The sequence below is a fragment of the Choristoneura fumiferana genome, chromosome 17 (genome assembly GCF_025370935.1).
Source record: "Choristoneura fumiferana chromosome 17, NRCan_CFum_1, whole genome shotgun sequence".
Classification (NCBI taxonomy): domain Eukaryota; kingdom Metazoa; phylum Arthropoda; class Insecta; order Lepidoptera; family Tortricidae; genus Choristoneura; species Choristoneura fumiferana.
Genome location: NC_133488.1, coordinates 4139426 through 4166953, shown reverse-complemented (window position 1 = coordinate 4166953; position 27528 = coordinate 4139426). Strand labels below are relative to the sequence as shown.

The following is a 27528-nucleotide window of genomic DNA, read 5'->3' as shown; positions in this document are numbered from 1 at the left end:
GAATTTTTGGAGACTAGGTATAGATCTTTAGAATTTTTAGACAATCAGGTCGCTTCACACTCTAAATCAAGGTATCACTATTATAATAGTAACACTAATGTACAATATAAACCAAACTCGATTAATACGTTACATGTAATAGCAACTATCTGTGTGTTTTGTAAAGGAGAACATAAGCTTGTACATTGTAAAGATTTTAGGGGCGTAGATGTTGACACTAGGCGAACCTTCGTCCAAGGCCACGGGTTTTGTTTTAATTGTCTAGGGAATAATCATTCGGTAAGAAACTGCAGAAATAACACTTCTTGTCAAATCTGTCACAGAAGACATCATTCACTATTGCATTCAAAGGGCGTATCACAACCAACCGATAGCGGTTCGGTTGATAATCAGGTTGTATCCAATCCCAAAGTACCACAATCAGCCGAAGAATCATTTGAATCTTCAAGCATTGCAAACCATTTTGTCAGAGGAGAAGCGCATGAAGTGCTCTTTGCTACGGCATTAGTCAGGGGTAAAGCACGAAATGGTTGTGAGCAGCTTTTGCGAGCCTTAATAGATCAGGGGTCGCAAGCGTCTTTCATTACGGAATCAGCGGTCCAGCTATTGGGACTAAAAAGAACGTCAGCTAAAGGAGTTATTTCGGGACTGGGAGGTGAATCGGGCCTTGTGTCGAGGTCCATGGTGGAGTTAGACATCGGTTCACGCCTGAGTTCAGGCTGCGCGTTTAAGATCACAGCGTATGTGCTGGAAAGGTTAACGTCGTATGTGCCAACAACGATGATATCCATTACTTCATGGCCGGAACTGGAACATTTGTATCTAGCGGATCCGGAATACAATACTCCGAATAAGATAGATATCTTATTAGGGGCGGAAATATATGGGAAAATCATTAATGAAGGTCTAATAAAGTGTCCCTCAGGGTCTCCAGTAGCCCAAAATACGGCCTTGGGATGGATTTTGAGTGGCCAGGTATACCCTGGAGGAAAGGTATCCTGTAATGTGGTCAATATGCACACTCAAGTAGACCAGTTACTTAAATCGTTTTGGGAAATGGAAGCCGAGCCAAGCTATAAGCAGAAAATACTGTCGGCAGAAGAACAGAGATGTGAAGAGATCTACCAATCTACCACGGCACGGGACGAAGATGGTCGCTACATTGTCAAACTACCGTTTAGAGATCCACAGCCAGCTTGCGTGAATGGTAACTCCCGAGAAATTGCGCTTCGAAGATTCCTTTCCCTGGAAAAGAAATTGCGGAAAGATGAACATTTGAAAAGAGAATATCAAAAGATTTTTAAAGAATACGTTGATCTAAATCATATGCAAGAAATAAGACATACACCTGGAAAAGGAAATCAAAATTATTCATATTTACCGTATCACGCAGTTGTAAGAGAGGATAAAGAGACGACGAAGGTGCGTATAGTATTCGACGCCTCGTGTAAGGGTGCCAATGGCGTCTCTCTGAATGACGATCTAATGGTAGGACCATCCCTACAGTCGGAACTTCGTCATATAATCATGCGTTGGCGGGTGCATCTTATTTGTTTTGCGGCAGACATCATTAAAATGTATCGTCAGGTCAAAGTAGATGAAGAGGATGCAAATTATCAACGTATCTTATGGAGAGAAAACCCTTGTGATGATTTTAAAGAGTATAAATTACTCAGAGTAACCTTCGGTACATCTTCAGCTCCATATCTGGCGGTGAAGAGTTTGATGCAAGTCGCGAAGGATGAAGGCCATAACTACCCCTTGGCGGTTGAAAGAGTGGAAAGAGATTTTTACATGGACGATTTAATGTCAGGATGCGAACATGAAGATGAAGCCATTGAAATATATAAACAAATGACCGCATTGTTGCTTAAGGGTGGATTTGAGTTGCAGAAGTGGACCAGTAATAGTGAGAGCATGATAGAAAGAATACGGCAGGAGCAAGCGGGTAAAGAAGTGGAGAAAGCAATTCTAGTGAAACTAGAAACAACAAATAAAATATTAGGTCTTACCTGGAGTCGAGAAACCGATGAATTCCTCTACTCAGTGCAGCTTCCACCTATCTCGACGCCTGTAACTAAAAGGAAGGTTATCTCGGACATATCCAAATTGTACGACCCGCAAGGGTGGATAGCTCCGAGTGTAATAAAGGCAAAGATCTTTATACAAAAGCTTTGGCTTGCGGGTATAGATTGGGATGAAGAAGTTCCACCTGTGTTACTCGAAGAGTGGACAGAATTTAGAGAAAGTTTGATTCAACTTACTAACTTTAGATTGAAGCGGTGGATGAATTTCAAAGCCGACGTGAAGCTTGTTGAGTTGCACGGCTTCAGTGACGCTTCTACTGCTGCATTTGGAGCGGTAGTGTATGCGAGGATTATGGACGCAATGGGGAATATTCATGTCAGCCTAGTAACTGCAAAAACGCGAGTTGCTCCAATTAAACAACTTTCGATACCCCGTCTCGAATTAAATGGTGCAGTCCTTCTAGCTAAATTACTAGTGGAAGTTTCCGAGGTATTGAAAATTCCAAAAACAAACATTCACGCATGGACGGATTCTGAAGTCGTACTGGCATGGCTAAGCTGTCATCCAAGCAAATGGAAGACGTTTATAGGAAACAGGGTATCCGAAATCTTAACAGTAACGGATCGTAAACAATGGAGTCACGTTAAATCGGAACATAACCCCGCTGACTACGCATCGCGTGGATTATCTGCCGCAGAACTTGTCAGTTGCGAGTTGTGGCTAAGAGGTCCATCTTGGCTGAAAGAAAGAAATATTAATTATACTAACCCAAAGGGAATAACAACAAACTTAGAAGAAAGGATAGTAAAAACTCACCTGGCTGTAAATCAAGATGAATCCGTAGTCGCTAATGAAACATGTTCAAGATTTTCATCGCTGAAAAGAATGTTGAGAGTCTTAGCCTATTGTAGAAGGTTTCTAAAAGGTAAAAGGCAGTCGCATACTTACCTCCTGAAAACAGAAATCGAAGATACATTGGTGATGGTAATTAAGATATTTCAAGCCACAGCATATAGTGACGAAATAGAACGGATTGAGCAAGGGAAACCCATAGTAAAAAAAGGTATTATTACCTCCCTTAACCCGGAGCTAGATAAGCAGGGGCTCCTCCGAGTTGGTGGACGACTGCATTTCGCAGACATAGACTGGAATCAAAAACATCCAATAATATTGCCGAAATCCTGCCATCTCACGAACCTTATTGTCAGCGAAGCTCATCATAGCACTCTTCATGGAGGCCCGCAGTTGATGATAAATTTTATTAGAGCAAAATATTGGATCTTTGGCCTTAAGAATTTAGTAAAATTTCACGTTAAAAAATGCGTCATCTGTGTTAGGCATGCAGCCTTGCACAAACCCCAGTTGATGGGCCAACTGCCGTCCCCAAGAGTGACGGTTAGTAGAGCATTCCTACGGAGTGGCGTGGATTATGCAGGGCCTATCCAAATACGGGTTTCAAAAGGACGCGGCAATCGATCCTACAAAGGATACATATGCTTATTCATTTGCTTAGCCACGCGTGGTATCCATCTGGAGGCAGTCAGTGACTTAACTTCAGAGGGTTTCTTGGCAGCGTTCAAACGCTTTGTGGCACGAAGGGGCCATTGCAGCGAACTTTATAGTGATAACGGCACTAATTTCGTTGGAGCAGCCCGAGAACTGGCTCAGATGTTTCAGAATGAACAATCTGGAATCATCCCGGAGATAGGCAATTGGTTAGCTACTAATGGAACTCAGTGGCATTTTATTCCACCTCAAGCCCCTAATTTCGGGGGTTTATGGGAGGCTGGGATAAAATCCTGTAAATTTCACTTGAAGAGAGTTATCGGAAACTCAACATTGACCTTTGAAGAGATCACAACCGTACTGACTCAGGTTGAAAGTTGTCTTAATTCTAGACCAATATCATATATTGAGGATCAGGGTGACCCTATGCCACTAACTCCAGGCCATTTCCTAGTTGGCGAACCCTTGATTCTAGTGCCTGACAACAACTACGAACACACGACAGTCAGCTCATTAAGACGTTGGCAACTCTGCCAGCGAATGTTACAAGATTTTTGGCGGCGTTGGTCGCAGGAATACCTTACTCGATTCTTACAACGACACAAGTGGTCACAGCTTTCCCTAGAACCAAAGGTGAATGATGTAGTTCTGGTCAAGGAGTTGGATCTACCACCAGCTCGATGGCTTTTAGGTAAAATCGTAGAAAAACATCCTGGCTTGGACGGAGTAACGCGGGTGGTAACACTACGTTGCAAAAACTCCTTAATTAAAAGACCCGTGTCAAAAGTAATTGTTTTACCGGTTGCGGATTAACATCTGCAACCACAACCTTTCATTTTGCTTGTTATGTCTAAGTACCTATGTTAAGTTTTAATATTTAAGCTAAAGCTTGAACGATTGGAATTGTGCAAACTTTGTAGCTTACCTCTCTAAATTTGTGCTAATTTCATTCATTCAACACATTGTATACTTCCAAGGAAAAACTGTCGTTCTTGGCGGGCGGCATGTTTACGTCGCAATAAAATAAAAAATATACTAATTATCAATATTTGAGTAGTTATAAGACAACTAACCCAAACATAAACCTAATGAGATTATTCTCAACAACTAGTTGTACGGTGATCCGATAGATGGCGCTGTGCGTCAGTTAAATCGCGCAAGTGTTATGCTAACCTGCAAACTATAAGTGGTTTGCCTGTTGTTTAATAAATTGTACTTTGGAAAGCAACCTTTCTAGTGGTTTGATTTACACCCAAACACTACGAGGCCGCCTTAAGAAGAGTACGAGCGTGTACACTTACGTTTAACGACAGCTCGAATTTGTCGGTAAATAAAACTAGAGGTTCGCGTCAGTTAAAATAAATTAGGTCCAAATATAAACTTTAATGCGGCAGGGTGGTTTAAAATCAATGAAGACTATTTTGCTGATGGTTGGATTAAGTAGAATGGTTTAACAACACAGTTGAGCACTCCTGTAAAGATTTTGCATCAGATTTTTGTTTATACATAATGTAGTCATGCCTTTGACGAACACTTTAAAACGCGATAAAGTAGAAGGAAGAATTTGTGAATCATAATAAAAATATTCTAATAGACTGAATATGAAATATGCTCAAGCTAAACTAACCCTGACGGAATATTCTGAATTATTTTAAAACACCTTACATTATTTATACTTTCGTCTGTCTGTATTTTAGAGGCATTTTTCATTCTATAAGACAATAGCGGTTGCTTTTCAGAAGCTTCTTTCTGTTCAGTGATCCCAAAAGCAAGATTGAGGTAACCTTTGCAAATTTCGTGAAAGATCGTTAAATTTAATTCGGGTTCAAGATCAAGGCATCCCAAGACGCCTGTAACGGCCGTAGTCTGAGAAGCTGCTACTGTTTCAAGGTAGGTCATTAGGGCATTGAATTTTGACGAGTGATATTTAGAGTATGCCTTATGGCTTTGTTGTTGGATAAGATTAATGTAAGTGTACTATAGCAGCGATTCTCAAAGTATTTGGCGACGGAACCCTATTTCATAACTACATATTTGTCGGAGCCCAAAAATAGGCAAAAACAAGTAATTAGATGGGAGGATGTACTTTGCCACCTTACAGTACACTTTAAGTTACTTATTTTAACTCTTTACAGTCTTTTTGCGGAACCCCCGCAGAATCTTCACGGAGCCTCAGGGCTCCGCGGAGCACACTTTGAGAATCGCTGTACTATACCAACCAACCAACTGAATTATGATCCTGGCTCCACTATAGCTAATACCTACATTTGACAAAAGTTAGGTAGCTACTATTGGAATAATTGAAATTAGCATTTAGGTATTTTTTTTGCGTATTATTTCAACATTCTTAAAATTCTTTATTTAACTGGTTTATAAAGTACATTCGTTATGCTTCTATTCGAGTCCAGAATTAGGCGAACCAACTACGAATAATAATTCTCCGAACCAACTTGACAGGTCATTACTAACTAACTGGTTTTAAATATTATGGATTATATGTATGTTAGTCTGTGAGGTATTTATTGTATGCCCTTAGTTGCCGTTATTATTATTACACACAAATGTTGCCACAGTTACACCAGTGGTGTAATATCAATATTAAAAAAACGATGTTAGAAAAAAACTCAATACGAAATAATAAGTAATAAAAGAAATCTTTTATTTGAAAGATTTGGAAAAAAATGTTGAAGATCGGTAAGGACGCCATCCGCCATTTTGTTTTATTGACATTTCATATATGTCATTCGATTTAACTGCCATCGGCTTGCTCGGAACTATTTCCGTTATTGTGAAATTTTCTTTACGTTACGTATTATTTGTTATTATCCTTATTGTCGTTTATAGGCCTAAACATTTTCATTCCGCGTCTACACAAGGTTATATCGACAAATATGTATTGAAATATTCCTATGCCTATTTTTTTTTGCTATGTCTGGTAAAATTTTCAGTTGTCAATCTAGTTCGCCTAATTTTGGACACGAGTATAGTATTGATTTGTTCTTTATAAAGTATGCAAGGGATTCGCGCTGTCATCGTTCATCCCCCATTACCTCTCATATTTCGTTTTCTAGAATTATTTTACCGTACAACGGCAAAAACTACTAGACACTGGCAAAATTGTCCTCGAATGGACAGAGACATATTTTTTTTAAAGAAACAACAACAACAAAGTATGCAAGAATTCGCGAGGATATTTCCATCATATCCTTGTTTTGGCAGCGGGATCTCGGACCAGAACAGCTGCCCTGCGCCCAACGTTGCTTGCACGATATTACGTTTCCAAAACATTACACAATTCATGTGTTTTCGTAACCTCTCGGGAATAAACCAGGCCACTATACTACGCCTAACTTGAAAGCAATTCTAACAGAGATTACTTCTATATATCATCATCCCGGCCTATATATGTCCCACTGCTGGGCACAGGCCTCCTGTCAGAATGAGAGGGCTTGGGCCTTATTATCACGCGGGCCCAGTGCGGATTAAGAGCTTCAGGCATACCATTACATTCGCAGGTTTCATCAAAATGTTATCTTTTATCGTAAAGCTCGTCGTATATTTCATTGTAATTTAGCACATACATTTCGAAAAACTCAGAGATGCGAGCCCTGAATTGAACTAACGATTCTCTTGAGAGGCCATAGGTCAAACCACTAGGCGGCCACGGCTGTGTAACCACTATACAAATGTATGACTTTTTTCTCGCTGTTTCAGAGTTACATTTCTATTCCTTCAAGTGCCAGTAATTTCACCGGCTGTCTTACTCTCCACGCCGAAACACAAAAGTGCAAGCACTGCTACTACACGGCAGGATTAGCGAGCAAGATGGTGGTAGCAATCCGGGCGGACCTTGCACAAGGTCCTACCGCCTGCAAAACTAAAAGGATGTTAAAAAAAATCATCATCATCATATCAGCCGTAGGACGTCTACCGTTAAACATAGACCTTCTGTTGTTTCGCTTGGAAGCCCCTTGCATCCACCGTGAACCCGCGGCTTTAACCAGATCATCCGTCACTGTCGTTGGTGGACGTCCTACACTGCTGCTGATCCGCGGTCTCCATTCGAGACTTTTCGGCCCCAACGGCCAAAAAAAGAAATAAGTTTGAAATAATTATACCTACGCTATTTTATGCTTAAAATTACTTTCAAATTTTCTAAGTCTTTATATGAAATAACTCCAAACGATCCAAGAATAATGAGTTTTATTAATGAACTCGACCGGAGTCTTCTAATGATTAAATAATGTCAAAAACTTCGATAAGACCCCTCAGTTAAAACTTTCCGAATTAAAATTTATTAAATCTCCCAATAGCTTAATACTTTATTTAAATAATTAATCTTCCAGTCGCTTGTAGATGACATTTTCGTAAAGCAAACAACATGCGTAAATCCCGGAATTTCATTTAAAATGCTCCTAATGATTTACGCGTGCGAAGCCTCGGGTAAAGTCTGGTTATGTATATACTCGTACAACCTTTCGTGAAAAACCATTTTACTTTTCAAGTATTACGTAACGCAATTTGGGGAGAGGGGGGTCTTGTAAAACGTTACGATACGTTACTGGCGGGGAGGGGGGTTCAAACAACGCGTTAAGTCACAGTTTTTCTTTGCCTATAAACGTAGTGGTTATATTCTCTTTGATAAATGCTCTCATGCTGAGTTGCCAGTGTGATTGTGCCAAAAAATTACAACTTAATTCGGAAAACGGCTAATGATTAAGGAGAGGGGAGGAGGGGTCAAAAATCTCCAAAAATTGCGTTACGTATTACTTGAACGCCTCCTAATTCATGCATTAGTTCTGGTAGTTGAATTAAAATTTTAAAATTCAACTTAACTCTCGGATGAAACATCAAATTAAACGTTAAATCGTGGTCTTTATTTACGTTCTTTGATGTAAGTACAATCTCTCTCAATGTGTCATAATGTAGTCTTAAAATATGTAATGGAAGGAATTGTTCTCAGGACGGATTCGGGACCCATAGGATGCAGGGTTTCTTCTTGGTTCAGGGAATCTGGAAAGGTAAATACATTACAATCAACCAATAAGTACAGACAGGGATAAAAAACTGACTAAGGCTGGAAACAGTGCTCGACCGACGGTCAGGGCTGACCGTCGGTCAGCGTAGCTATATCTATGCGAGTCTATGAATGCGCTCACAGCAACGCTGACGGTACGCGCATGATTTGGTGAGCCGTCGGTCCGGCTCGTCGGTCGCGCGGCGTCGGTCGACCGTCGAGCTATGAGATTGTATGGATGCGTTCAGTGCTTCGCTGGCGGAGCGACCGACCTGTGAACTGTACACACGCGTCGCAGTTCGCCGTCAGCGTAGCACTGAATGAATTTTCGCGACCGACGGTCAGCGCTGATGGTCAGAACGTACGGTCAGGACGTACCGTAAGTCGAGCACTGTTTCCAGCCTAAGGGCATACGCTAGCTGGCGCGGGTGCACGGAGCGGACGCACGGCTGCGGGTGCTGGTAAAACCCGTCGCACGCGCCGCGCGCAGTTAGCGCTGTTCATACTATTGTTCAACAGGGTTCCACCCGCTCTGAGCCAACCGCGTCAGCTAGCGTAGGCCCTAAGCGAGTGCAAAAAAGTTTTAAACGATAAATATTTAATGTCAAACCAGCAGGCAAATCTAGTTTAGTAAATTTCTTGATAAGGATTTGTTTAAAACAGTTCACTTAGTACTAGTACTACGTAGTAAATTTCGGCTTGCAGAATTTTACGCAACTGGAGATTTGACCGATGGAGGTTAAACAATGGTTATCGTGGTAATTTGTTGCAACTAAGAGCCCTGCTTCACAAGGACACTATGGCGATATCGCTGGCGATGCAAGCGTGACCACCTCTGGCATCCAAAGTTCTCCAGAGTAGCCATGGTTACTTTTTAACCCCCGACGCAAAGAGGGGTGTTATAAGTTTGACCGCTTGTCTGTGTGTCTCTGTCTGTGGCACCGTAGCTCTTAAACGGGTGAACCGATTTGAATGCGGTTTTTTTATTATTTCAAAACAGGTTTTCTAGCGATGGTTCTTAGACATGTTTCATCAAAATCGGTTAAGCCGTTTTTGAGATACTGAACTTTGAAGTGACAAAGTCGGGAGTTTTCCAACTTTTTATTAAATAAATAAATAATAATAATAAATAAATATCATGGGACACTTTACACCAATTGACCTAGTCCCAAACTAAGCAAAGCTTGTAAGTACTATGGATACTAGGCAACGGATAGACAACAATTCGTATTATTCATACAAATATCTGCCCCGGCGAGGAATCGAACCCGGAACCTCAAGCTTCGTAGTCAGGTTCTCTAACCACTTGACTATCCGCTCCGGTCCGGTCGTCCGGTCGTATTGGTTAGGTTATTTATTAATCAGTTACCTAAACTAAGTCAGACGATGTCGTTAGGAATGGAAGACAGGACATAATTGTCTAAAATGACGGCCGGTTGGCGACTGAGTGAATGAGGTGAATGGATTTAGGTGAAACTTGGCGTAGATAGAAAAAATCTGGATTGACACTACGATACTTAATATTTTACGTGGGAAATATTTACTGTGGGAAAGTAGAATAGAGGGCGCTGTCTAAGAACATTTAATCACCTCGGCTTCAAAAACAGGGATATTATCACGATTTTTTAAGTAAAAATCACTGATTTAAATGAAAATCAGAAAAATTAAACAATTAATCGCTGGGAGTTCATATTGATCGTCTGTATTTATGTGACGCAAACAGACAGATACAGATATTCAATTTTCTGCACAAGGAAAAATCGTTTTTTTAGTTGATAGTCATGTGAATTTTTGGCGGTTTTGCCAGCATCAATTGTAACCAAATAAAAATGTTTCCCACAAGAAAAACTAGGGCAATGATCGCAAAACCTATAAAAATCAAATGAAAAGTCACGAATTTTGATTAAAATTAAAAATCACGTTTATTTTCAGCCCTGTTCCAAAGTCATGTATAACTTCGTCTGCAATCAATATATGGCGTTGTCCGAGCAAACGTTGCGCCTTAAAAACGTTACCGGGCGTTTAAAAAAAAGTGTTCTTACCCTTTTCTTCCAAAATGTATTTAATTTTTTTCATACAAATTTTTCTGAGTCAGTTTTGTGACGCCCATACTGAGCGTATGAAAAAAAACGTCACAAAACTGACATTTTTTGGGACATTTTTTTTAACTAACTGAATCGACTGTGCTCTTGATTCTGAGTAGGAAAAACCATATTTTTCTAAAATTAAAAAAAAAACAAAAGGTACACTTTTTTGTGAAAATGCCCTACTGTACCTAACTATTGTGTTTGTCACGCAGGTGTAGCCGCGGGTTAAAACTGTATAATCAAATTGAACCTTGCAGCAAAACTCATCATCGTAAATTTTTGTACTAACAAAGGTTATGTTATGTCACAGGCGTATGTCGCACATAAAGTTATTTATCTTTTCGATCAATTGGTTACAACGATAACAATCGTACTAAAACACAAATACGTATTATGTAGTCTTACGCACACCTACAGTTATTTATGATCAAATAGCCTATTATTCATTGAAATAAAATTATCATAAACATGATACTATGGGCTGTCCACAGAAACTCTAGTTGAATCTTTTATTTTCGTTTATCAAAAAACGTCACTAAACTTCAGGGATAAGTCCGCCTTTGGACTTAGCACTTTTTTGTACCTTTTCGTATTTCCTTTTTGTACAATAAAGAGAAACAAACAAACTTAATTTCATCATGTCTACGGATTAACCCGATCCACGTATGCGGCATAAAACCAATATAACACTGCATCTATAAATAACATACAATTCTTAGCAGAATACCTATAATTTTTGTAGCGGCATATTTCTTTCGTACCTCGTAACGTCATAAAAAGCTAGAATAAGAGTCATAAAGCATTGAAATAGAATATTCGCGGTCCTTTTCATATATTGCGGCTAACTGAATCGATAAATTTTGTTTAAGCGCCAAGAACATGTCACTGGATGTAATTTTTCTTTTTCTGTGCAGTGAAAATAACTTGCGACATTGTAAATTAAATATAGGAGATAAAGGTGCTCGTTATGATACAGATCAAACAATGCGGTACTAATTTCACACGAGATAATAACAACGGTAGAGTAAACTACAGGGGCTTTGAAAATGTAACAAATAAATATCATAAACAGCTGTGCTATCAGTATTAATGCAGGAAGTTAGTGCCGATAATATCGCGGTTGTCGGAATTTTAGCGAATCTATAGGGTACTTACTTGATACTGCTATAAGTCCAAGATGCAATATAAATAAGACCGACCAAGTTCGTGTCGGACTCGCGCACCGAAGGTTCCGTACAATTTTGTAAATATCTATGAAGATTCAGTGTTAGTGATAGCAGAGCCGTGCTCCCAAGCAAAATGTACGCATTGAATATTACATAGACCGACGTAAAATTGTATATAAAAATACCACAAATTTTTCATAGGTTTTCCTGTATATAATCTATATAGAGAACTAATTTTTGTATTTTTACTGTCAACGTTTTCAAACCATTTATCTTAAAATTCGGAGACTCACAACGAGCCCTATCGTTTGATATGTCACACGATATAGTATGCTAAACTTTTTTCAAAGTTTCTAATTTACGACCCAAAAGTAGTCTCATTCTTTGAATCACAGACTTACAAAATTTCAACTCAATCGATGCAGTAGTTTCGGAGCAAATCGGCTATGACAGACGGACAGAGAGACACGCGAGTGATCCTATAAGGGTTTTCGTTTTGCTTTTGAAGTGCGAAACCATATTTTTAGGGTTCCGTACTCAAAGGGTAAAAACGGGACCCTATAACTAAGACTTCAATGTCCGTCTGTCTGTCTGTCACCAAGCTGTATCTCGTGAACCGTGATAGGTAGACAGATTAAATTTTCACAGATGATAGATGATAATGTATTTCTGTTGCTGCTGTAACAACAAATACTAAAAACATAAAATAAATATTTAAGGGGGGCTCCCATACAACAAACGTGATTTTTTTGCCGTTTCGTTTGCAAATGTCTAATGTTGTATAGATAATGGTACGGAACCCTTCATGGTTTTTTTTTATTTTAAGCTCTGAAAACCCGATTATATTTTTCTTGACATAGTATAAAGCAGTCGCTTCACTCACGCCATTTTAGTCCCCGCTGTATGTATCTTTAGCTTAGATCTTTTAAAAATCGCAACGCATTTTAATGCGGTTTTTCACATAAAAAAAAAAATAATAATAATACACATACGCACGTATTATCTAATACGAATGATACATACAAAAAATTAATAATAATACATAGATAAATAATTATTCACGGAAGGTTTATATACAATATACCTGGCGACGCGCCCTTGCTTCACACGTTAAAAAAAAGTCAAAAAAAAATATTTGTTGCATCCGTACAAAACAGGGGCGGGCCGCTATAGTTTTCCATTAAAACAAAAAAATGTTATACACATTTATTGGTCTAAAACAAAAAAAAATAGTCAATGGAGTTCGCAAATAAATGACGTCACAGTTATCTTGCCGTACAAAATCTACAGAGATCGCGTTGTGACAGCTCATAAAGGGTAGGTATATTAATATAAGCAAGTACCCTATCGACCCTAGAGCAGAAAGTCGGTGATAAATCCATATAAAAATTAAAGACTCTTTTATACTGCCATGAACCTCTTTCAAATCTCCATAAAACTGTTATAATAATTAGCTCCATGCAAGTAACCTTGATTTTTAAATGACAAAACAAAAGGCCCCTTACATTCATAACAAATAACTGCGTAACAGAAACAACATGCTTGTATACACAAAGAACAAAATATTCTTTCAATTGTGTCATAATTAGACTACACTTATTATACTAGTGGCAGTTATTAGCCATTGAAATGTTTAGTTTTATGTAACAGTAAAGTATTTAAGTATGTTAAAAGGCATTAGAAATTCTAATTAAGAACCTAAATTCTGCATCTGTCAGTCTACTAAAGACAGAGTTGTGTGTCACTCTCAACTAGTACGATCTTGCAATTGTACTGGTTTATTCTTTAATTTTTTTAAGTACAAAAAAATAGTCATAAGCTTAGAACCTTTACAGTGTTACTGTGTATAATTAATTAACTATCTCAATTCTTAATTATCTTTTAAACAGTATGAGTTAAGCCTAGTGTCTTGGAGAAATTAACTTCATTTGGCCTGTTGAATTATCTCTTCAGGTTAACGGAAATCAAAAATAACATGGTGTACCTACTTTGGTAATGGATGCTCACGGTTTTCAATTATGGATAACATGTAGATAAATAATGAGATAACATAAAATGAAATCTCTGTGCATGTAAAATATTCTGTCAAGACATAACACAATTTAAATAGACAGGCACCAATGTAATACTTTTTACTTATAAACATGCCATGTGTTCTCTAAATAATGTTATGACAGTTTGAATTGTGTGATGTCAGACGTTATTGCGGAACATCACTAGAGAACTGGTTGTTCCAATGGGAAAAATAAAACTATTTTTAGTCTGTAGCGTTGAAAAATTAATAGATTCATATTAGAAAGCTTTTGTTTTGGCCTGTTGTATCTGTGTACGGTTGACTTCAAAGATAAACATCAGTAAAGTTACAAAAACATGTATAGAAAATTGTTTGATTTAAGGAGGATACGTATATATACATATTTTTGTAGCCTTAGTCGTATTGATCATTTTGTAGTTGACTGTTGACTGAACCACCATTAAACATTTTCTTGGTATGTTTCATAATGAATTCCCTTATCAAGCAATAAAATTCTGCTATAACTTTTTCTTTGAAAAGGTTCCACAGTCTCAATAGTAGCTTTCTCACTGTCACTCTCTGATTAATAAAATAGATCCTTAATTATGGTCTATTTATTAAACCGAGATACTAAAATGATGTTTCATGTGTTACCTGTTTTTAGCACTTCACAAATAGCCCATAGTATTTAGTTAATTTGATGGGAAATCATATCAAATATGGAACAATGGTTCAGAATATATTGTATCTCTTAAAATAATATGACACAATGAGTTTATTGTATGGTTCATTAGGAGTTAGCCTGCTTAATATATATAACATCTATTATTGTAGGTGACAACAAAATAAGCATGTTGTTTTCTATCAGCATACAGTTTTCCATATGATTACTAACACAAATATTACAAGTTCTATGCATGCATAAGGAAAAACATACAAATAGATAAAGAGGTACTGATGGTTTGTTTATTTTTAATACAGTTATTTCCTTGTATTTGTAATGTTTTGTAATAATGAGGAGAAATAATACCCAATTTTTAGGAATTAAAATTGAAAGAATATAAATAATTGGTGATTTTTCCTTAATTTTCCCATGAAACTGACATACAAGTAGGTATACACAGCAAATTAATTTTTTCATTAAAATATAAGAAAAAACATTATGTATTTGAGTACAGGAATAAAAGTAAATTTATATTCTTTATCTAGGGTTAGCCGAATTGAATAGGGCTTGCATTTACATTTAGTATAGGTAATTTAACATTATACAAAAACTCTGATTATATTCAGTAAAAATTCAAATTCAAATTCAAATTCAAAATTCAAATGATTTATTCAGTAAATAGGCCGCAATGGGCACTTTTACATGTAATTTTTTTAAACTAACAGCGCTTTCGGAAAGACCATCATTGCCAAGAAGAATGCGCTGCAAGAAACTTGGCAGAAAGTCATTTTTTCATAATAATATAATTACAAACAAAATACTTAAAAACTATATTATACAAATAAAGAAAAAAATACAAAAAAATAATAATAATAATAATAGTACCTACCTACCCAATTAGCTAATAGGCAAAGAGTAAAAAAGGTTAGTTAATTTAATAAAAAGCAAGGAAGTGATTTAGCAAAAATGTATGGAGTTTTTGCTCCTACCCAAACTAGCAGGAAAAAAAGTCATGACATCTTAATTGCAAATCAGACATTCATGCCAAACATGGAACAGAATTTTAACTATAATGATAACAGAAAAAATACTAAGATCAGACAGATATTTTCATAGAACATCCTTAAATAATATTCAAGTCTAATTTAATGAGATGGCATAATGTACAGACCTTGGTCGGACAAAAATTAAATCTCAACAGGAAAACAACGTTTTCATACCATTCGGAATCTGATTGGTTAAGCTATGAGAATAATAACCAGGAAAAATTGATTATCCAGGCTTAAGTACGACGAGAATAATAGAAATGGTCACACACTACTAACGATACGCATAGAAACTCCAAAATCATTGGCAACCGCCTCCGCTTTGTAAACAAACAATGTGTATTTTTAATTTCCTCGTAAATTACGATCTGATAATAGAAACAAATCACACTTACCATATAAAATCCTTGCAATGCGAGCAAAACGTCGGCTGCTTGAAGAACCTCGGCATAAACTTATGATCCTTCACGAAATAAACATTCTTTTTTTTCAGGGCGCCCTTGCGACCCCGCAGCTTGAAGGCCTGCCCCAACTTCAGATCACCACCACCATCATCACAGTTATTCTCCTCGTCCGCCATGGCGACGCGCGGTGGCGAGCTGGACGCCGGTGGAGTCGGAAAATATAATTTCACAGAATTCGCTAGACTACACGACCACTTGACCGACCACCGCTCTCAGCCGAACGTCATCGCGTTTTGTGTCAGTCAGTCAACCGAGCGAGACCAACCAAAAGCTTTGCGGTTGTCAGTGTCACTGTCATTGCTGTCAGTGTCAAATTGATTGTTAATGTTGCCATCTCCTTAAAAAAGGTTTCCTAACCATTTTCCAAGGTTTATCCAAGCTTTTTCGCATCATGATCAGCAGGGCTACTACGAAACTCGAAACTCGAAGTTCGTGTCGTGCGATCCCTTTGACACATATTATTTAATAAGAAAGCGAGAGACCGCAGGACACGAATTTCGAGTTTCAAGTTTCGTAGTAGCCCTGCTGGCCCTATACTACGAAGTGCAAAACTCGAACTTCGTATGTTGCCGTCCCGCTGACGCTTATGAAATTTAATACGCGAGTGAAAGGGACGGTGCGATACGAACTTCAATTTGTGAGTTTCGAAGTAGCCCAGCAGTTCTCTATATTTTGTCGCCATGACGGATCATGACCAAAGAGTATTAATACCTATAGAAATCATGACATATTGATTAGTAACAAAATAAATGTTATTTACATCGATAATAACGATAAAGCTAAATTTCTAAAAATTTAATTGAATTAAAATGATATTACTTACGACATCCTACGGACATTTAAGAAACTCAAAAAACTTAAACCATAAACATATGGTACTTATGTGCTTGTGCTGCACTCGGCTGGCAAAAACTTGCAGTAATATTCCCTATTTTTGGACCATTTTGACCAGATTGGCATTAAATATATCTCCTAACATTTTCTTAAAGCAGGAATATCAAAATATTTTTTTTTTTTTTTTTTTTTTTTTTTTTTGTTACTGGACTTGGGCTTTAGTGTTGCCCTAGCCATTTTCAAGTTAGGGAAATTGGACGCGGAAAGGGTATTTGGTAGACGGAATTTGGAATATAGAAGGTCAGGGTAGGTAGAACACAAAGGCAAAATAAATTACATAAATTTGTAAATACTATACTTTAATATCATTTTTAGAAATAAAGGATGCAATTATATTATATATATTGGGAAAGGTGAGCAAGGAAAATATGCTTGTAGGTAGAGGTATATTGTGGGATACTAATGATTCCAAAAACGAAGTTCTGTCATATAATGGACAGGATAGAAAGATGTGATTTAGGTCAGCCACCGCGGCTCCACATTCACATGCTTCACTATTGATTATGTTGAATCTAAACAGATGAGAAGGGCGCACGTATGGCCCAGTCTCATCCGAGTCAATATGGATGTTTCTCTTCTGCCTAATTTGAATTATAAAACCATGGTCTCAGTGGAATTTTTTGTTGTAAATTATAATAATAATTTCCGGTCTCTAGAGAACTCCAAAACCAAAAGAACTCCCAGGAGTTCCGTAAATACCTTTTAGGAAGGGCTAGGAGATCATGGGTGTAATTTTTATAGGGGAAAAGATCCCCGGAATGAACGGCCTCGAGAGCCAGATTGTCAGCTTTCTCATTTCCATAAATCCCAGAATGACTTGGCACCCAGACAAACTGAATCTCGAGACCTTTGATACTGCACTCGTGTAACAGAGCTCTAATATCAAAAAAATATGGGATATATATTTTTAAGTTTAAATGGAGGATGTAGTAATGCTTGTAAGCTACTTTTTGAGTCTGAAAAAATTACGGATTTTCCTAATTTCATCAAATGAATATATTCAATAGCTTTGAAAAGCCCATAAGCTTCACCAGTAAAAACTGAGGATTCTGGGGGAAGTTTAATTTTTTGCACAATATTGAACTGGTGGTGATACACTCCAACTCCCACACAGCTAGATAATGTAGGTTTGGATGCATCTGTGTATATATAATGCCATCCAGACCAACGGACATCAAGGAAAATGTTGAATAATGACTTTGCACTTGAAGTATTCTTTATAAGACCCAAATCAAGAAATACCGCTGGCTTAAGTAATAAAACTTCAAATTTAACACTATATAAAGGAAGAGTTGTGTATCGATGGGTAGAACTTGACAGAGGTAGAAATTTTAAGTAACTGTTGATGATAAAAGGAGGACTCTTATTGCGCCAGTGTGAAGATGTTTCTATTTCTTTTTGAAGAGAAGATAATTTAGGTATAATGGGATGATTTGAGAATTGCATGGAACGGAAAATAAACCTATCTGCTAGGAATTGCTGTCGTAAATGTAACGGTGGATCGACACATTCCACCTGCATCGCATTAACAGGGCTAGTTTTCATGGCTCCCAGTATTATTCTTAATGCCTTGTTTTGGATTTTATTAAGAATTTCAAATGCGGTATCTGTACCTGGACGAAGCAAAAAAGATCCGTAATCCAATACACTTCTAATGACAGCATTGTACACTAGTTTTAGGTAAAATGGATGACTACCCCACCAAACTCCAGCCAGACATCTTAAAATATTTAGAGACCGTTCACATCTAATCTTTACATATGTGCAATGAGCTTTGGCCGAGAGTCTACTGTCAAAAAACTACACCTAAATATTTAGCTTCGTTGTTAAGTGGAATAAATGCACCATCATAAACTAGATTCAAATCACACTTCCTTGTTCTGGGTTGAGAATAAGACCGCTGTTGTTTTAGTGATTGATAGCTCCAGACCATTTGTATCTAAGTAGCACTTTAGTTGCTTAAGATTGGTATTTAATACTGCGCAAGCGTCACTGACACTGCTATCTGCACAGTACAGTACCAAATCATCAGCGTATTGTATGGATAATACAGGGTTTACTAGAATAGACGGAAAATCATGAGTATATACATTAAAGAGTAATGGGCTTAAAACGGAACCTTGTGGTAAACCTTTCCAAACAGTTCTGTATAAAGTATCAGAATCTAAGACTAATTTTATAATCCTTTCGTGAAACATTGCTGAAATTAAATTAATGAGGCGTGTCGGAACACCCAATTTTACCAATTTATTTATAAGTATCTCTATATTTACATTGTCATATGCCGAATTTATGTCCAGAAAACATGCTACTACCGATTTATTCTGAGAAAAAGCTAATAATATATCCGAAACCAGTAAACCAACGCAATCTGATGTGCTTTTATTTTTGCGGAAACCGAATTGGTTGTCCGGTAGAGTTTTTTTTGTTTCAAATAACCACTCTAGGCGGTTTTTAACCATATGTTCCAATATTTTAAGTAAAACGGTCGATAAAGCTATTGGCCGGAGTGAGTTATGATCATTCCGTGGTTTATTTGGTTTAGGTAATGGCAACACCAGCTGTGTTTTCCATTCTGGAGAATATTGCCTGAAATGAAAATGAAGTTAAGAAGGCTTAAGTAATAGGTTAGGATTTGGTCGCTGGAATTTGCTAAAATGAATACGGAATGCCATCGCATCCCGGTGCAGAGTCAATTACATACGATAGTACACTTTTCAGCTCAGATAGTGAAAATAGACTGTTTAAATGTTGGCTATCGCTGTCGCAAGAAACTGACTCTATTTTCAATGGGATTGTTGTGACAAATGGAGGAGCGAGTTTATCTAAGAATTTTTCAACTACTGAAGGCTCTATTTTAGTTCAGTGTTATCAACAAAAGCCCCTCTAAACATCCTTATTTTCCTCCAGATTTCAGAGGTGTGTGTATTAGGAGATAGGGAAGCGCAAAAATTTCTCCAGCTATCTACTTTCTTTTTCTTCAAAAGCTTTTTTAGTTTCTTTTATTATGGTCACTAAATCGTTGTAGTTTTCCTCGTTCATGTTAGCCCTATATCTTAACTCCATTTCTTTTCGCCTTTTTACAGCTGTACTGCATTCAGAATCCACCATGGTGGACAGGGAATCCTAGCACCAGAAGATTTTTTAACTGGGAAAACTTCAGTTGCTGCTTCAGTCAGTAATTGCAAATGCATTGGAGGATTCTATAATTTGGCTAGGATGTCTTAAATCTGGCAAGATACTGAATTTATCGTCCAATTGTTTTTTAAAATCATCCCATTTATTTTAATTATTACATGCTTTAACATAGAAGTCCTTTTTAAGAACGGTTTATTTTTTGAAAGGAATGAAACTATCACTGGAAAATGGTCACTGCCATAGGTACCGTAAAACGGGGTAAATAGGTCCACTTTTCACATTCAACTGGAATTTGAACCATCTTCCGTAAGTCATAGAGTATTTTATAGTACTACATAAACATGTATGGTAAGGTCTTTTAGAAGCTGAGTAGCCTTAAATTCCCGTCTTATTGCCATATTTTGATATATTCTACAAAAACCCTCTCGGATTCCAATTTACCCCTGACGGGGTAAATAGGTTCGAAAGTGAGGTTAATTGGAATTTTCACTAGGGTTGTCACTCAATCTATTAAAGCTAGATAGATACCTACCTACCATCATCATCATCATCATCATCATCAGATACCTTCAAAACTAGGTAGTCTCGGAAAATCTTTACAATAGGCACTAAATTAAAAATGCTTTGTGAGATCATATTTTTATTGAATAAAATATTTATTAAGAAGTATTACTTATGGTACCTATTTTTTTATTCAAATGTTGGATACCTAATAAGCTAAACATTTTTTTAAAGTAATTATGTATCTAATTACAAGTAATTATGTATATAATTAACTAAATTTTTTTTAAGTCATTATATACATAGTTACTTTAAAAAAATGTTTAGCTTAATCATAAGTCATCAAAAACTAGATGTAGGCAGATGCTATCTCATCCAGAGCTTGTTTTATTAGTAGATTATCATATTTTTTATAACGCTTGGCTCCTGGCTCGGGTACGTAGTTGCGAGGCATCCTGAAAAACATTAAAACATTAACTGATTTCATAAATAAATGTTAACATCGCGTGTTAAAGAAAAAATCGGAAACAAGAAAAATACTACATTATTAAGTAATATTTTTAAGTGAAAACCATTAATGTCAACATGCCTTATATATTTTACCTTATAGAACAATAATATTTTCGTATATATTTAGATCGTATACATTGTAAACTTATATATTTTGATTGTATACAGAGTGTTTCCTGTAATACGAGCAATAAATTAAAACGTAGATTCTACTCCTCAAACAACAAAACTTTTGTTCAACAACTTTTAAAAATATGTATTTTGTAGATTGCCTCTTTTTCATACAAACTAAATAAAATTTTCAATGTAGGTACGTTAAAATCCGTCTATTCATTGCGTGTTCGGAAAAACTTTAAAATGTCCTAGTAATCAAACCATAAGTTATTTTTAAAAGTCGCTGAACAAACGTTGTCTGGTTTGAGGAGTAGAATCTACGTTTTGATTTATTGCTCCTATTACAGGAAACACCCGGTATATAGGTAACGGAGCGTTTTTCAAAAAAAGTGTACAAAACAACTTTTTTTTTTAAATTCATTTTTTTTTTGTTTTTCTTACTCAGAATCTTTGATACTATCGATCCTCATACAAGAAAATTAAGAAGTGTCCTAAATATTCCATTCCAGATTGTCACATTTTTGTATGTAGTCTTTTTTTATTTATATGGTCGTGACGCACTGGAAGAAAAAAATTACATAGTAAAATTTGGGACACTTTTTTCTTGTATGAGGATCGATAATATCAACGATTCTGAGTAAAAAAAAACAAAAAAATTCGAATTCTGAAAAAAAAAGTTTTGTACACTAAATTTATTAAGATTTTAATTTTTGACAACCCTATTAGGCAATGCCAATTTTCCCCATTAACAAACCAAATAACCCCCACGTTGTTCCAATTAGACCTGTTGACGTGCCAATTTCCCCCTTCACCGTTCCTATTATCTCAAAAATAACCTAAAAACGAGTGGTAATCGAAAAACTAAGATTTGTAATGAAATATTACAAGTATTTACTTACTTTTTGATTTATATAAACCACAATACACTATTATGATCGATATTACACAAATTTCAACACTTTTCACAATATTACTTACCTAAAACTTGAAGTTAAAACACACCATGCACACGTGTTGACGACTACACTGACTTTAAATGTGTTTTTCTTACTGAAACGCTATTGGCTGATTTAAATGCTTAGTGTAGCCAGGTAGCAAAAAATACCATGTTCGTTCAGAAATCAATAAGTTGACCTCCTGTCTGGTTGTAATGGAACTAACAGACCAGTTTAGAAAAGCAGACTTTTATTCCTATTTACCCCGCGATTCCTATTTTCCCCGTTTTACGGTACATGGAAGTACATCCCAAGACAATGTACTGGCGATTGAGGAACTACTTATTGATAAATCAATAGCACTAGTATTTTTCATGTGGAGCTGTTTGGCGGTGTGGGTGCACCAGTGTTCAGTATGCAGAGATTAAGAGAATCAACAATGTCTAAAATTTCATCACCAAGGTCATTGAATCGCTACATCCCATGCTTGATGATGACAATTAAAATCTCCTAGGATGACAAGAGGAGAAGGGAGTGAAACTAAGATGGATTTTATTTTCCCTAAGTATAACTAATGATGGATGAGGAATATACAATGAAACTATACAGATATTATTTACAATTGCAGCAATTATAGAGAAATTGCTGCTATGGGATGGTATTGGATGATATGTAAAATGAAATGAATTTTTACAAGAATAGCTACACCGCCATGTCCGTCTGACGCTATTCTTCACGGAGGCATGCATAGCCAGGAATTTTGAAACATGAGTCTGCTCTGAGCATGTTTCTTAATGCTATAAGCAGAAGGATTTAGTTTATTTATTAAATATAGTAAATCTGATTTTTTTATTCTTTATGCTGCGACAGTTCCACTGCAGAATGTGGCTGCTGTTGGCGCATTATTGACATTTATAAATATTTGAAATAAAACTAATTATATCTGCAACGTTTGTTCGGTATTATGTTTGAAGAAGATAGTAATTTGATAAGCTCAAGGATGAAAGCTCACTAATGGAGGGTTGGTTGGTTGTTGGGTTTTCTTTCTGAATGGCAGTACATTGCCAGATGTAGAAGGCATATCATATTCTTAATGAGATCATTATGAGCACTTTTTATCTTATAACCTTTTTGATATTTAGGTTTATCTCGAGGCTTGAGAAAAACTGTTTTTTGTATGAATATGATGAATGTTGGTGTGTTAGTCTGATGATTGGGCTGTTTTAATTTGAGACTGATTAATTTGATGTGGTGGAGGAAGATATAGAACATCTGCATAAGGTTTGCTGACTGGATGATGCAGCTTTGATGCTCAGCGTAAGACAAACAACTTTGTGCCATAGATAATTTAATATTTTTTTGTCTTTCAAATTCTGGACACTGTTTACTTATTGCAAAATGGTGTCCAGTACATAAAAGCAAGAAACACAGTCCTCCTCAACATCACATGTAGACCCAGAGTGACCCTGGCCAACACTTGTAGCAGCATGGTTTGGGATCGGCATTGTGTTTTTGTGTGACCATATCGGCAACAATTGTAAATTGATTGTTGGAAATATGTACTGTAGGAACTAGGCTGTATACCGCTGGCAGGTGGTAAAACTGACCACTTGGCAGGTTAGATTGACAGCGGGTATTACATGCCGGAGCGCAGATTGCTCCCGATAGCCTAAGCGGCTGGTGCTATGCTATGTAAATGTATTTTTAAGCTCTGAAATAAATCCAAATGATTGAAGAAGTTGTTTATTTTGAACTAAGTTTAAAGTCACGCGCGTTGATCCCCAGTACCTAAGCTCTTACCAAGTTACAGTCCCCACAAGTGGTGGAGTTAGGCGCGGTCGGTGTACTTTTTATGTTTTAGCTATCGCTTCAGAGGACGACGGAGTACCGCAGCGATTCCAGCGGTCTATGGACAATTGTTAAGAAAAGACGAGCTTTGATGACAAAAAAAGCGCATGAAAAGTGAAGCAATTTGGTAAATGTATCGATTTTTGAGGAAGCAACTGTGAGTTATTTTATTTTTTCCTCTATCCCAGTGTTTAATAGAATTTGCGGGCAGATAAATTTTATTACGGAGAAGAAAAGAAGATGGCGGAAAAATTCGCAGGATATTCGGATGTGGACGATTTTATCCACCAGTTTGAAACTATTGCGATCATAAAGAATTGGTCCGCAGATCAGAAGCGAGTAGCGATCGCACTCTACTTAGAAGGGCCTGCGTTGTCCTGGTACAAGGCCAATTTCACGACGTTGGAGTCGTATGATTTAATAAAGAAGGGATTAGTAGAACAATTCCCGTCGCAAGAAGACTATGCACAGTCTTTTTATTATAGAAAGCAGGAGCCGAAAGAACCGCTACTATCATTTTATTATGACCTAGAGAAATTAGCGTTAAAAGCAGGAATCACTGAAGACGGCAGATTTATCAAGCATTTTATTAAGTCTATTAATTCGCAATGGCAATTACATTTAGCGTCTAGATTGTTCGCGTCAAAGGAGGAGCTAAGAAAAACGATTCTTCAATTGTGTGATGTATTTAATACAGAATTATACATGAAAACACATAAAGTAGAACTGCCGATTAATATTACAAAAGATTATCAACACTCGTGGGAGCAAGGAGATGCTCCACCTCTTCGATTCACGCCGCGTTCGGAGTATGACACGTCCCAAACGCCGCCAACAATGGTATTTCCGCAAGTAATACACCAGGGAACATCACGTGTGCCATATGGAAGGTATAATTTGAGGCCGCGGCAGCTACAGCCGGTGCCGCAGCAGCATCAGGGGGATCAAGGCAATAATGATGGTTTCCAAATTAATACGATTTTTTCTAGTGAATTTCCCGATGTTTGTACTGTTGAGAAAAATAGTCTGAACACGTTTGTGCCCATAGAGCTCAATGGCAGGATTTGCAAGGCCCTCATAGATAGTGGTGCCAATGTGTCACTGATATCTGTTTCCCTTGCAGAGCAAATTAATTTAAAATATGAGCACAAGCTCAGTGATCCTTTGCGCGTAGCAGGAGGCTCCATGATTCAGCCTATAGGAATTGTAAATACATATATTTTGATAGATAATTATTATTGTAGAATTAGACTGTTAGTAATTAATGATGGCACAAATTTTTGCATTCTAGGGCAAGATTTTTTGACTGCAAATAATGCAATGATTGATTTTAGTAGTCATACTTTGACTTTGAATAAAAAATTCCGTGTCAATTTTATTCGAAAATTGAGTGACACGAAAGACTTTTCTTTATTGACTGAAAAGGTTTGTGCAAATGAAGTTGTCATGAAAGAGGTTGAGTGCGAGCAAATTAACTCCTTGACCGTGGAAAGTAAAGTGCGATCAGTAAAAAAATTGTTAGGGTTCCGTGCTTTAAATTCTTTTGCCTCAGGTTCGAGTGAAGGAAAGTTGGAGAAGTCGAAGTCGATTGGGAAAGTATCGAGGATCGATAGAAAGATGGAGCAAAAGGATGGCGAAAAAGGCGAGTTGAGCTCGAAGCCTGAAAGGGTACGAAAGTCGGAAAATTTGCAGATGGGTTCGGCAGGTCTGATGAAGGAGCGAGAGGAGCCTTCTGGTTGTTATGGAAGAGTAGCAATGCGACGGCGTAAGAACGGAAACGGACCTGATAGATTCCATAGAAAAGGTAATAAAAAGTCACGTCATTATCTAAGTTATGTTAATAAAAGGTTTTTCCCACAGCAAGGATCGCTAAATGAACGAAACATAAAATTTAAAAACGTTCATTTAGGAGTGAAAGGGACGGAAAGTGATGGCTGTCTCAAGCCGAATGAACTTTATGGTTTGACTGAAAACTTTTTAAAAGTTCACCCGAGAAGTTCTGTGTCAGCGGTTAGAAAAAAATTGACACGTCCAATGATTGACAATGTCATTCAAATGTAAACATTGTAAATTTAGTTTTTCGATTGTATTTTATAATATTAGGTAATTGAATTGAAAGTTTTTTTTGAGTAGGTAGGGAAGATTTAAAAGTATCGGTGTGATAATGATATAATGAAATTATATGACTAATGTGTGTTGTAATATTATTATGTGACTAATATATGTTTTTTTTGTGTGTTTTCATATTGGGAGATCAATTAATTAAATGCAGAAATGAGATGGCAATCTGCAGCAGCCATGCAGTGGCTGATGAAAACTGATGGCAGCTCCCAGCTGCTCTTGTTAAAATTGATGTCTGACGACATCGCTGGAAAATCAAACAGATAACTTTTATTTACATAGTGAACTTAGTATAATTGTTTACATATTCAACTTCACGAATATGAGATTGCCTGTTCATACATCTCCCAATGTGAACTGTAATCATATATGATGTGAATTTCTATATATAAAGAATGAGTAGTTTTAGTTTATCTCAGCATGTGGGAGTACTTCATACCTTCATGTGTTCAATATGCCCAGAAATATGTGGTGTTAATTGATGGTGTATTTAATGATTGATTTTCTGTGCCTTTCAATAGTTTTCAAGCAACAGAAGTTCACACAGCCAACTGGGATCGCCAATGAAGCTTGCCCAGGGGTCCACACTTGGATCCATGGCTGTGAAATAATAAAAAGATGGAAACCCAGCGGCTATTGCTGTCGTTGTGGAACGGCAACTCCGCTAGGGGGTGCTGAGGAACCTTCATCACCTGATGAAGGATGATGGGCATGAAGCAAGAATGACGTGCCGGGTTGCACAGGCAATGTCACGCGTCTTTAGTAGCTAGGCTTTTTACTGAAAAGGCGCCGTACCTTTTTTTGTTTCGGGGTTTTGGGCGGCGAAGTCCCATCCTTGATTTGAAAATTTTGAAATATATAAACCTATTTATGATTGTAGTAACATAGACTAGAATTTCATGAAAAGGATGTGACTAGTCTTTAGCAAAGACCCTTTTCTGTCTGTAATGTCCCCGTTAGGTAGGGCCGTAGATTAGGTCCCCACCTCTGTGAGGAAGGAGGGATATGTAGGAACTAGGCTGTATACCGCTGGCAGGTGGTAAAACTGACCACTTGGCAGGTTAGATTGACAGCGGGTATTACATGCCGGAGAGCAGATTGCTCCCGATAGCCTAAGCGGCTGGTGCTATGCTATGTAAATGTATTTTTAAGCTCTGAAATAAATCCAAATGATTGAAGAAGTTGTTTATTTTGAACTAAGTTTAAAGTCACGCGCGTTGATCCCCAGTACCTAAGCTCTTACCTAGTTACAGTCCCCACAGTACAGATCTACGGGTAGAGCATTATAACAGATGAATATTCTTTTAGGCAAAACTTGACCATCAAATGTTAACACCACTGTTTGGGATGGTTTCCAAACTGCTGAACCATCTACTATTGTTTTGTAATTTAGTCTTCTAGCTTTAATTACTTTTCCTGTACCTAAAGGTACAGAAATGTTCAACAGGATCTCCTCTAGGGACCACTCAGCCGGA

At 37.2% G+C, this 27528-nt stretch overlaps 3 protein-coding genes across 8 annotated transcripts in view; 2 read left to right on the top strand and 1 right to left on the bottom strand.

The window, feature by feature from the left end:
- Positions 1–16247, bottom strand: part of Pkc53E (Protein C kinase 53E) — a 239638-nt gene extending 223391 nt beyond the window's left edge. For both annotated transcript variants that reach the window (XM_074099864.1, XM_074099865.1), the window contains exon 1: positions 15924–16247. In XM_074099864.1, coding sequence (XP_073955965.1) covers positions 15924–16108 — 185 coding nt within the window. In that variant the 5' untranslated portion in view covers positions 16109–16247. The remainder of the gene's footprint in view (positions 1–15923) is intronic.
- On the top strand, positions 1015–10856 carry LOC141437092 (uncharacterized). The gene is made up of 2 exons (XM_074100318.1): positions 1015–2850; positions 10851–10856. Exons 1-2 carry the CDS (start codon positions 1015–1017, stop codon positions 10854–10856), a joined length of 1842 nt encoding a protein of 613 aa, XP_073956419.1.
- Positions 16248–23645: 7398 nt separating the features above from the next.
- On the top strand, positions 23646–27315 carry LOC141437482 (uncharacterized). 5 transcript variants are annotated; one of them, XM_074100888.1, is made up of 2 exons: positions 23646–25138; positions 26186–27315. In XM_074100888.1, exons 1-2 carry the CDS (start codon positions 24173–24175, stop codon positions 26192–26194), a joined length of 975 nt encoding a protein of 324 aa, XP_073956989.1. In that variant the 5' UTR covers positions 23646–24172; the 3' UTR covers positions 26195–27315. The 5 variants fall into 5 exon arrangements, 1 of the variants encoding a protein (XP_073956989.1); XR_012452397.1 differs by lacking the exon at positions 23646–25138 and adding an exon at positions 25746–26035 and having other exon boundaries at positions 26205–27315; XR_012452394.1 differs by lacking the exon at positions 23646–25138 and adding an exon at positions 25746–26035.
- The last annotated feature ends 213 nt before the right edge of the window (positions 27316–27528 follow it).